At 36.6% G+C, this 12,097-nt stretch overlaps 1 protein-coding gene across 2 annotated transcripts; it reads right to left on the reverse strand.

Moving 5' to 3' along the window:
* Positions 1-8,706: 8,706 nt before the first annotated feature.
* LOC148548217 (uncharacterized) lies at positions 8,707-10,556 on the reverse strand. Of its 2 annotated transcripts, XM_088497626.1 has the most exons (3): positions 10,155-10,556; positions 9,961-10,047; positions 8,707-9,855 (listed from the first exon to the last, which is right to left on the reverse strand). In XM_088497626.1, exon 3 carries the CDS (start codon positions 9,220-9,222, stop codon positions 8,707-8,709), a length of 516 nt encoding a protein of 171 aa, XP_088353752.1. In that variant the 5' UTR covers positions 9,223-9,855; positions 9,961-10,047; positions 10,155-10,556. The 2 variants fall into 2 exon arrangements, with proteins under 2 accessions (XP_088353752.1, XP_088353753.1); XM_088497627.1 differs by lacking the exon at positions 9,961-10,047.
* Between the last annotated feature and the right edge of the window lie 1,541 nt (positions 10,557-12,097).

The following is a 12,097-nucleotide window of genomic DNA, read 5'->3' on the forward strand; positions in this document are numbered from 1 at the left end:
AGCTTCAGGGTTGTTCCTCCCTTTAAATGCAGGGATTTTCAACCGAAAACCCTTTTTCACATATGAGATTCCGTCATCATCACTTTCGTACTCAATCATATTTTTTTTTGTTTTTTTTTTCAGACACTGACATAAAGATAGAATAATTGCAAAAACAAAATTAAAAAAAGAAAAAAAAATTTTGTTTTGTTTTGTTTTTTTTTTACTCTAACATGAATTTACAGAAAAAAAAAACTAAACAAGACCCATTGAAGAACTGAAGATTGATGGTTTAGAGGTTATAGTAAACTCTCATTGTAAGTATAGTTACTAAACCAAGCAATCAACCTTTCTTACAAACGTTTTGGTTGTCACAAGTAACAAACCCCTAAATAAATTGATAACCGAAGTATTCATACCTCGGGTCGTCTTCTCAAGGAATTGCAGGAAAGTGTTCTTATTATTGGTTATGAGTTGTAAATTGGGGTTTTGGATCAAGGTAAAAAGTTAGTTAAATGACAAGTAAAATAAAATAATAATAACTATAAAATAAACTTTTGGCAAGGTATGAGAAATTGGAAGTCCAGACTTAGTTATCCTTATCAATAATAATGAAAGTTGAATCTTAATTCCACTTAGTTGACCTTTACTAAAGCAAAGGAAAGTCAAGGGATAAATTAGTTTGATCTTCGAATCCTATTTATTTCCTAAGAAAATATTGGAATTATTGAAGTTCAACTCAATTGGCAAGATAATAATTATCAATTATGCTGTTGAATTGGATAACTCCTGAGTTACTGATTTCTTAACCAAAACCAAAAGGGGAAAAGTAAATCTACTGGAATAAGAATGCCTTCAGATGGGAAGCAATAATCATGTAAATAAAAGAAAGCAATATTAAACTGAAATACCTCAAATTGCATTAACAAAAGAACTTAAATATGACATAGACATTCATAAATTAAATTGGAAAAATAAATAAAAGAACATTGAACCTGGATTGAGAGTCACTCCTAAAACTAAGAGAAGTCCTAAATCCTAATCCTAAGAGAGAGGAGAGAACCTCTCTCTCTAAAAACTACATCTACTCCTAAAATTGTGAATGTGAAAGCCTCTCGGTGCTTCCTCCTGTGGTTGGACTTCTTCTTTTTCAGCTATGTCCTGTATGTCTTCTTCCTCTTCAACATCTTCTATTTCTACTACCTCTTCAGCTGAGGCATGTTCTGGTGAGCTTGAATCCTCCTGATTCCTCTCCTGCAGTGTGGTTCCGGACCTCAGGGTGATGGCATTAATGCCTCCCTTTGGATTGGGTAATGGTTGAGAGGGGATTCCAGTGGAGCTTGAAGGTTGCTTACTGGAATTTTGTATTGATCCAATCTGTGAAACAAGAGCTTGCAAAGTAGAGGTCAGACCATTCAGACTGGCATTAATGTTATTCATAATGTTATTTTCTATGGTCTGTTGCCTCCGCTCAAAAGATTGTAGTAACTCTTCATTAGGAGATAAAGAAGAATGAGTAAATTGAGAGGTCTGCTGTTGGGTATTCTGTGGTCCTTGGGATTGCCTCAGGTGAGGTGCTCTATAAGGTTGGTTCTGCTGCCTGTTGTTATTATTATTCCACCTCTGATTTCTCTGATTATCTCTGCCTCCTCTGTTATTGTTGTCCCTCCAATTCTGGTTAGAATTGTCCTGCCATCCATGGCTGTAGTTGCCACCTTGATTGTACCCTTGGTTGGGGCGGTCGTAGAAATTATGAGTGGCTGCCACGGTGTTATCTTCCTGCTGGAGCTGCGGACACTCATCAGTATAATGGCTATAATCTGCACAGACTCCGTAGACTCTCTATGGGACTAACTGTTGGCCTTGCAGTGGTGAAGGAGGTTGAGCTTGCTGAACTTGTTGTTGATTCAATTGCATTTGCTTCAACAAGTTGGTCATTTCACAGATACTCTGAGTTAGAGCAGCAGTCTCTCTGCTAGAGGATACTTCTACAACGTCTTTTGAATGGCCTTGCTTCTGTCTGTGGTTCCTAGTAGATTCAGCTAAGTCGTTGATCAATTGCCATGCCTCATTAGTGGTCTTGTACTTCTTCATAGACCCATTGCTAGCACTTTCCAATGTGGTCTTATCTTGGGGCCTCATACCCTGTGTGATGTAGCTGAGCAACACTATCTTGTCAATCATATGGTGGGGGCATGCTTCCAGAAGATTATTGAAGCGCTCCCAATATTCAAAGAGAGTCTCGTTGTCATCTTGAACAATTGTGGAAATGTCTTTCCTCAGTTTATCAGTAACTTCAGATGGAAAGAATTTCTCCAAAAACTCTTTTCTGAGCGTATCCCAGTTGGATACATTTGCTAGGGGTTGAGTGTAGTACCACTCTCTTGCCTTTTCCTCAAGAGAAAACGGGAAAGCTTTCAGCAGAATTGAAGTTTCATCTGTACCATCTCGCCTGACAGTAGAACAGGCTGCCTGGAAATCTCTCAGGTGCTTGATGGGCTCTTGAGCAGGTAAGCCATGAAACTTGGGCATCAAATTGAGCAGTGCGGTCTTTATTTCAAAATCTGTAGCCACCGCTGGGTGATGCACTTGAAACGGTTGCATTGTAAAATCAGGGGCTCCTTCCTCCTGGATGGTAACTCTCCTAGCTGCCATGTCGTCTACACGTGAATCAACCGAATCAGTAGAACGGGAGTTGGTTTCTTCCTCAAGTTCACTTTCAGATCCGCCCTCAGAGCGGACTAACCGACGCCGAGCTCGCCTTATTCGTGAAATAGTCCTTTCAATTTCAGGATCGAATACTAGCAAGCGCGGATCAGGAAGTGAACGCGTTATTTGACGAAAGAAACAGGCAGCTCATAGTAGCAAAATAAAATAAAATACAAATAAATAAATTCTAATTAATAACTTTAGCACTCTATTGCAACTCCCCGGCAACGGCGCCAAAAATTGATGGTGTGCAGAAGTTGGAAAATTAAAAATTGTTAAAACATTTACGTTGTAAGTATAGTTCTTAACTTGCCAAAAATCTACTCCTCAATTTAGAAAGGTGTCACAGAAAATTGAATTTAAAATACTGGGAGTATGAATCCCAAGTCGTCTCCTAACGAGTTGCAGAAAAGTGTGCTATTTTATTAATCAGAGGTTTTCAAAAAAGGTTTGAATTGGGCAAACAGAAAATTAAATTGGTAAATTTGAATAATGTAAATAAAAGCCTTGACTAGGAATTGATTAGTTGGAATCCCTATTATTGTTGGAATGCTCTCAGGATTAATTGACAATTAAAGGTTATCCTGTTTAGTTATCCTTCGCTAGGTGAAGGAAAGTCAAACAAGTTGGAATGCTATGTCCGTTCACAAGTTGCAACCCACTTAATAAAAAGGGATTGGTGTTAGTGATTAGGAGGCAATCCAACCATAAACCCAATTACAATTTTTCTTTCAAGCCTTCCAACTCAAGGGTTCCTTTCAATCAATTCCCCATCAAGTTAGAGAACTACTCGCTCATTGTGAATGTAAAATTCATAGCATAAAAAAAGGAATTAAAGAAAGACATTGTAAATAAAGTTAAAATAGTCAATTAAAAATAAAAGTGATCCTTGTATTAAATAATCCTAAGAATATTCCAATAGTAAAATTAAACAAAGCAAGGAACATGGAAGATTAAACCAAGTGAAGAAAACGAACTAGAATGACGAAGTCTTGATGAGGTAATAACTCTTCTCAGTGTTCCAATGCCAAAAAAGTAAGAGAAAACTAAAATCCTAAGAACTATGAATGTGTGTAGAGAGAAAACCTAGAGGAGGAGCAAAACTAGATCTAAAACTAAAACTGTGTAGAATGAATGTTGTCTTTGGTTTCTGCATGTTCTCTGGCTCTAGTCTGCTGTTCCGGGCCAAAAACTGGGTCAAAATAGGGCCCGAAATCGCCCCCAGCGAATCTGTAAATTATGCAGATCGCGCACGTCACGCGATCGCGTCGCTCATGCGGACGCGTCATTCGCGTTTCTGCTTTGCCACGCTGACGCGTCGTCCACGCCTCCACGTCGCTCGTACTTTTCCATTTCGCGCGGTTGCGTCATCCATGCGGCCGCGTCACTGCGATTTGATCTTCTCCACGCGGTCGCGTCGCCCATGTGGCCGCGTCGCTTCTCGCTGGTCATCTCCTTAATTTCTTGTGTTCCTTCCATTTTTGCTAGCTTCCTTTCCAATCTCCAACTCATTCTTGCCCTATAAAGCCTGAAACGCTTAACACACAGATCACGGCATCGAATGGAATAAAGGAGAAGTAAAATGTACAATTAAAAGTCTCTAAGAAGCAGTTTTCACTCATGTAATAATTTCAGGAAGGAAATATAATTGCATGCTATTTTAATGAATAAGTGGGTCAGGATCATGATAAAACCACACAATTAAACACAATATAAACCATAAAATAGTGGTTTATCACCCATGGAACGTGTAGATAAATAAGAATTTACCTACAACCTGTAACTGATACCAGATGATAAGGAAATAAAAAGATAGATAAGGGAAAAACAAAGGATAGATAAGGGTGTTTTTTTCCTACTAGACCTCTAAGAAACCTGTTATTAGCAACCTAAGTCACCGGAAGGGGCTCCCTACTAGACCTTCAAAGAACTTGTCCTTGACAACCTAGATCAGAGGGATGAAAATTGAATCACTCAATTTTCTCCATGCAACAAGCGAAACAAATCACTCACCTTACTTAATCACACAAAAAAACGTGCATAAAGCACTAAAGAAATTTTATTCATCAAAAGTTATGTAAATTGTCTCACCAGAAGGTGTTTGAATAGACCCCAAACAAACTAGCTAAAAGATAAGATAAGATAACTAATTTAAATCAGATTTGATCTTATTGGATTAGATCAGATTTGATTTAAATTTTAAAATCCTAAAGATATGATAACTAATTTAAATTAGATTTGATCTTATTAGATTAGATCAAATTTGATTTAAATTTAAAATCCCTAAAAATACTACTAAACAAATCAAAAGTAAATCAAATCTTCCAACAAACTCTAACAACAAAAAAAACCAAAATAAATGCCTAAAAAATTCGAAAATTAATAATAAATTATGCCTCCCATTAAATTTGAAAAGTATTATTGGGCTTCTTGCTATCCTGACTTAGCCCAATGGGCCTTATGAATTGTTGCCCTTTCAGCACCACTATTTTTTAGACGAACTCTTGGTCTTCTAGATGTCCAAGACTGGCATGGCACAATTCTTCTAGAATTCAGATCCTTGAATATGACAAGATTATCATTCCGTCCCTTAGCTCTAAGATGACAAAAATGTCCTCCTGACCACATATCATTTCATCTCCTGCAAGTGTCCATTTTTTCTCTTATTGCTTCTACTCTTCTATCCGTTTTCTTGTATTTTTTTTCTTGGTTCATTGTGTGTGGTTATTTATTTCTTTTGTTATTCATCTCAGTTAAATATTTTATTCCTTTTTATTATTATAATACTTGAAATATTTGTTTTATTTATTAAAAAATAATTTTAATTTTTTAATCCAAAAATAAATAGTAATATTAATTAAAAGTTTATTATAATGGTTAAATTTTATCAAAAATACCTGAAGGTGTGATATTTATGTGTAATAATCCATGTACACGTGTTTTTTCTTTTATAGTTTTTTTCGAGAAGTTTAAGAGTTATATTTGTCAAAATATAGATTCTCATATGCCAAAAAAGGTGACAAGTATTTTATATAGATGACCTATATTAGTATTCAGTGAATTCGTCAAATTTTAAGTGATGTACATCACGAATGACGTAAGTTTACAAGAGATATTCTCAATCTACTGTGAAACTCAATCACAAATGTCGGTCATTGAGCTGTTTGTGGAGTTCGAACAGTTACCTAATACTATTGAAGAACCTCATCTGGATTTTGAGTGGCAAAGTTATAATAGTAAAAGCAAAGAGGAATATGAAGGCAATTACAATTTTGTTGATCAATTCAGATGAGGAACAAACAGAATGCACCGTTGAGTCAGATGTGGAGGACGTGGCTACTAGCAAATGAGCATCCATTCAGAGAGCCATCTTTCATGTGAGCTTTGGATCTCAATGCAATGAATGAACCAGAGTTTCCAGAGTATGCAAATGCAGGTGTGTAGTTGTGAGCATGATATTTTAATTAGTAAGTTACATGTTAATTGATTATGATTTTGCACTGTGTAAATATGTTTTGCAGTATTATTGCAGATCCAACTGTGGTCGCAGATAGTGAGTTTGTCATTTGAATGGAATTTAATTCTAGAGAGGCTGTGATAAAGACAGTAAAAGATTATACAATTCACAGAGGTGTTGATTATCAGATTTATGAATTTGAGCCAATGACATTTTATGTAAAATGTGTGCAACATAGGGCCAGCTGTGACTGGCTTATCAGGGTAAGCATGATGCAAAGAAAATATTGTTGGGAGATTAGATAATACAATGGCAGCCATACCTGTACAAGAGAAACTATTTCTCAATACCATTCGAAGTTGGACTCGAACACGATTGCAAAAGCGATTAGGCCATTGGTAGTGGCTGACCCATCCATAAAGGTACGATCTGTGATTGCAGATATCCAATCAAAGTTCAACTATACGATTAGTTACTGCAAGGCATGGTTGGTTAAGCAGAAGGTAGTGAAAAACATTTTTGGTGGTTGGGAAGCCTCTTATGAAGCGTTGCCGATATGGTTTGAAGCAATGGTTGCGAAAGAGCCATCAGCAGCTGTCGAGTATGGAACGTTACCTTGTTACCATGGGGATGAGTTGGCTCAAGATGTCAGGGTTCTAAATCGAGTTTTCTGGAGCTTCTACCCATACATTAGAGCATTCAGACACTGCAAGTCGATTGTACAAGTAGATGGCGCACACTTGTATGGAAAATATAAATGAGCATTGTTGTTTTAGTTTCACAAGATAGCAACAACAATATTGTGCTTATTGCCTTTGTCATTATCGAGGGTGCGACGTTAGATGCATGGTTCTTTTTCCTTCGCCATTTGCAAACACATGTAGTAACGAGGGATGAAGTAAGCTTTGTCTCTAATTGACATGACTATATTAGCTCAGTCGTTGCTCGTTGTAACGGAGCATGGGAGCCTCCGAGGGTCATACACATATTTTGCATTAGGCAATAGCATCCAACTTTTTAAGGCAGTTTAAGGCACCGTTCATGCAAAAGCTTGTGGTGAATATAGGTAATTAACTGTAGCGTTTTATTTAATATTATATGAATCACATGAATCACTTTTTAGATGGGCTAATTAATGTGTGTTTATCTTGAATCTTTTTTCTCAGGTTATTCTAAGACAAGGGATAAATATGAAATGCGGTACCAATGGTTGCATGCTCGGGGTGAGGCTTACACTTGGTGGTTGGATCGGATTCCCTGCCAGTGGCATGACTTGGCATATGATGGTGGACATCGATGGGGTCATATGACGACAAACCTAGTTTAGTGTATCAATAGAGTGTTGAAGGGGGCACACAATCTTCCTGTTACAGCACTTGTGAAGGTGACATTTTACAGATTGAATGAGCTATTCACAAGGAAGAGGGCTAAAGCTGAGTCTCGCATTAGAGCTGGACACTTATTCTCCGAGTCAGTTACTAAAAAGATTCAGGCAAAATCTGATCGCTGCTGGAAACATTATGGTGAGTTGCTTTGGTAGACAAAATGAGGTATTCAAAGTGCAAGAGATGCCCAGTGGGGTTGAGTATGCAGTCCTACGTCGTAGACACTGTGATTGTGGTGAATTTCAAATAAATCGTTTTCCATATCGTCATGTCTTTGCCTGCTGTGAAAACCAACATCTTAAGTAGCAAGTATATGTAAACAAGATCTATCGGATGGATGAGATTCGAAAGGTGTATAGAGCGAGGTTTAGGCCATTGGGCAATTCGACAACGTGGCCTGTGTATGGAGGACCAAGGATGATAGCTAATCCAAATATTAAAGAGAGTCACTAAAGGCTGTCCCAAATAAACTCGTTTCTTGAATGAGATGGACACACGATCAATGCGAGGTTCACGATATTGTAGGCTTTGCGAAGGCGAGGGTCATAGTCGTAGTAGATGCCCCCATGGTGCCAGACCTAGTTCATGCGACTGAGCAACACCGTAATAATGTATTACATGAGACACTTAGTTTGTAATTTATAAAAACAATTGGAGATTATTTTTATTAATGATTGTTATTATCTAAAGTGTCTATTGTTTCTATTCAAGTTAATTTGGCATAAAGTGGGAAAAAAGAATAAATATTTAAGGCAACATATAATAATTATCAATTCAACATAGTTATTACTTAGTACAAAGATAGGACTTTTTTCTAAAGTCTTACAATTTGTAGTGAAATTACCATTCACACTTGCTAAATTTTTTCTTAACAGTATTAACCACATTTTTATATTTATTAGACATAGGCTTCTTAATTGTTGATGGAGTATATTTATTTTGGCTTCAATGTGGTGGATTTACTCTCAAATTATAGCATTTTTCCAATTCTTCAATGGTCTGCCAACAAATACACCATATTTATTCTAATTGACATAATAGGACTATAACAATTTTTTTCATAATTAAGAACAATGCAACAATAATTAAGCAACATAATTAAGCATAAACTCTAAATATCATGTGATTAACAAAATAGAAATAAGACCATTATCAACGGTAACAAACGCTACAATATCATGCAACAATAACTATAATTGAATTACCTCCGGTTCTAGCCTGCAGTTGCTCATCGCCATCATCAGCCTCATCACCACCATCATCATCCATCTCGTTTTCCTTATCATCTTCGTCACCAGAGTCCATCTTATCATGGTATGCACCAAATCTGTGAGAGACAACTTGGTTTTCTTCATCTGTCTCCTGAATTGATGAATCAATGAGGTTAAGATCGATTCTTGGACTATATGCACTAGTTCCAGAGTTGTACTCATGACAAATACCTCGACCCCATTCACTCCTACTGGAATCAAGTGACATTCTAGCTGCTAAATGAGATGAACTGGATGGACCATATACTCGTGCATCAAAAGAAAATCTACCAGGCACCACCCGAAGTGGCTGTTGCACCAGCTGAGCTAGATGCTCCTGCTGGTGTGGAGGGTGTTGGGTTGGGTTCATCACATTTGACATCTGTGACGTACCTTGGTCTTGTATGAACCCAACAATCTGATCCCAAACAGTTTCTGCCATTGCCTCTATCAACGGCAGTGTTATGACTATGTGCTACCTCAAATGATGGGACATATAGATATTGTGTACACATGTTTAGCAGCTCTGTTTGTTGATCAGTTGGAGACCATCCTGCCATAGTTTCCTGTAATTGTGGTGACAAAGGACGTGCCTGTGGTGGTGGTGGCGGCGGTGGTGGTAGTGATGTTAGTAGTGGTGGAGATGGCAAACGTGATGATGGTGGTGGTGGTAGAGGAAATCAAGCGGACAACTGTAAATGATCGGCATATTGTCGATGGTGCCAATCAATATACTCATGTGATGGCTCAAAATTTTCAACAAACTCAGTACCAAGCACATCCCATTGTCTGTTTTGCCACAAGTTAATCCATTCACTCTACTGGTTGGCCTGGTTCAAATTTTTTGGACCCATCAACAACTTGTTGTGTGCATCTCCGAGAATCTTCGGGTTCTCCGGAGTTATCTTGTCGCCTCCCAAATTGTCGCTTAACCCTGTTAGTTGGACACCACTCAATGCACTCAAAGAAACTAAGAGGAGACGGTGACAACCAAAAGTGTGGATCCTCATAGATATCATGTATGTAGCACGAAATCGGGGCCTAGAATCCGCGGACTATATGGGTCCCACACAAACTGTGACAGCATGAATTATGCATTTTGGTAAACATCATGATAATAACAATAATCATTAATAGTATTAACAACACGAGGAATTCATATAAGTGTTAATTTACATACGTTATCATTCTGCATATTATCAAGCATATGCCTGACATGTGCAGGTGTCAAGCGTTTATACTCCGTCGAAAGACAATGATACTCATTCTACATGTGATATTAAAATGTTACATTAATAAAATACATAAAAATTATTTAATTACATAACATTAATATAAATTTGAAACTTTATAATATTTAACAAAAGCTCTTACCAATAAGCTAACGGAAATGTCGATGGACGACGCATTGATGCAAGAAAAGGCATTCGCTCCCAAACCCATACGTGCAGCAGTGTTAACGGCCCATCCAAATCCTTGCAATCATATTGCATAGCCTTACACAAAGACCTGTACAAATGGACAAGACAGGCTAATCCTCAACTGTATATCCTAATTTTAGGAATATCACGGAGTAAAGGTAGAAATTTTCAATACACTCCTGCACCAGACTTGTCAGGAAATAATGTCGTACCAAATAACAACATGATGTGGCACCTGGTATAACACTCCATGCCTCATAATCAGTCAACATTATATCATGTTTAATTTTACGCAATCACGTTAGCTTCATAAAGCTACCTCTACAATTACTCGTTGTGGGTGCAACTCCAAAGTTCAACAAGCATTCTTGTTGCATGAGTTCGTGATTGCTGGCAGTTGGCCCTGTAACTGGTAGACTATTTTTTTAAATTCTGAGAATCAATACTACATCTTTTAAAGTGACAGTACATTCAGCTATGGAAAGATAAAATGTATGAGTAACTGGATTCCACCTTTCTACTAAAGTATTGATCAGGGCCGTTTGTCCTACAATTTTTCGAATTTGAGACACATTATAAAAGCCAGCATCTCTTAAATAGAATTTCACTCTTCGATCGTATGGCACTGGAGCATATAAGTGTTTCAATCCAATTATTTTAAAACCTTAAAAGACATAATAATAATAATAATAATAATAATAATAATAATAATAATAATAATAATAATAATCATTACAAGGATTTTGCTTATTTGTGGCGGTTTTTTTCTTGTTTGTGGAGGTTTCAAACCCCCACAAAAAAGATCGTGGCAGTTTCAAAAACCTCGAAAATTTGAGGTGCCACGAGCTCCTTTGTGGCGGTTTTTCACAACCCCCACAATTCCATTCAGTGGCAGTTTCCTATACCCTTTTGTGGGGGTTTTATGCTAGTGTTTTGTGGCAATTTTTGGTTAATCATTGTGGCGGTTTAGAACCCCCCATAAAAAGAATTTCTAATTTAAAAAAAAAAAGACACATTCATGTGGGGTTTCAACCTCCACAAAATATGTCAATATTATTCTTAAACAATTAATCTAGATACTAAAATTATATTATTATACTACTAATCAATTATCATTTAAAAGAAATCTTTAAATAAAAAAATTTAGAAGAAAATTAAAATATTACCTATTTGAACAAAATTTAACACACAAAAAATTTAAAATATAAAACAAGACACTTGCGTCTATTAAGTATTAACCAACACATACATGAATATTGTGCATCTGTGTGAAATCCTGTTTTATTCTTCCTAACACTAATTATAAATCCATATTATGCCATCTTCAATTAAATGATTGCTTACCACATAAGAAGCAAATGGCAACATTGCCATTGGATCAAAGTTGGCACATATAGCTGCGAATACATATAAAATAAAAGGCTTTGTAAATTTTGCAGTTGTATACTTGTATCATCAAACAATAAAGGTACCAATAAGCAAAATAAAAAGATTAACCGGAAAAAAAGATCAATACAAGTAGTATTTACCAAGATGTAAAACAACTAGTAATAGCTCAACTAAATCAATAACTACTTCTAAAAGGTGGCAAACTTTCCTAATACATCACATCTCAAATTTCAAATGGATAAAAAGTTTCTAGTTTCGCTCAGTTATACTGAGGCTATGATTGTAGGCATGGTGCTATCATCTTTCGACTTTGATAGTGACTCCAAGTTCCTATTGATATCAATTTCTTCTAATAGGAGACTTTCTACAAAAAGAACTTTTGCAACTTACTTTCTATAAAGAAATCAAATTCACAAAAAGATGGTTATTCAACCAGATGCTATATTTTTTCTCCCTATTCTAGCATATGAATCCAATTTCACAAGATCAAAATAAGAGGATTACCTA

This window comes from Arachis ipaensis, chromosome B8, assembly GCF_059453495.1.
Source record: "Arachis ipaensis isolate K30076 ecotype BB chromosome B8, ASM5945349v1, whole genome shotgun sequence".
Classification (NCBI taxonomy): domain Eukaryota; kingdom Viridiplantae; phylum Streptophyta; class Magnoliopsida; order Fabales; family Fabaceae; genus Arachis; species Arachis ipaensis.

Coding starts and splice junctions, on each gene's coding strand:
- LOC148548217 (XM_088497627.1), bottom strand. CDS start 9,222: ATGGCAGAAACTGTTTGGGATCAGATTGTTGGGTTCATACAAGACCAA.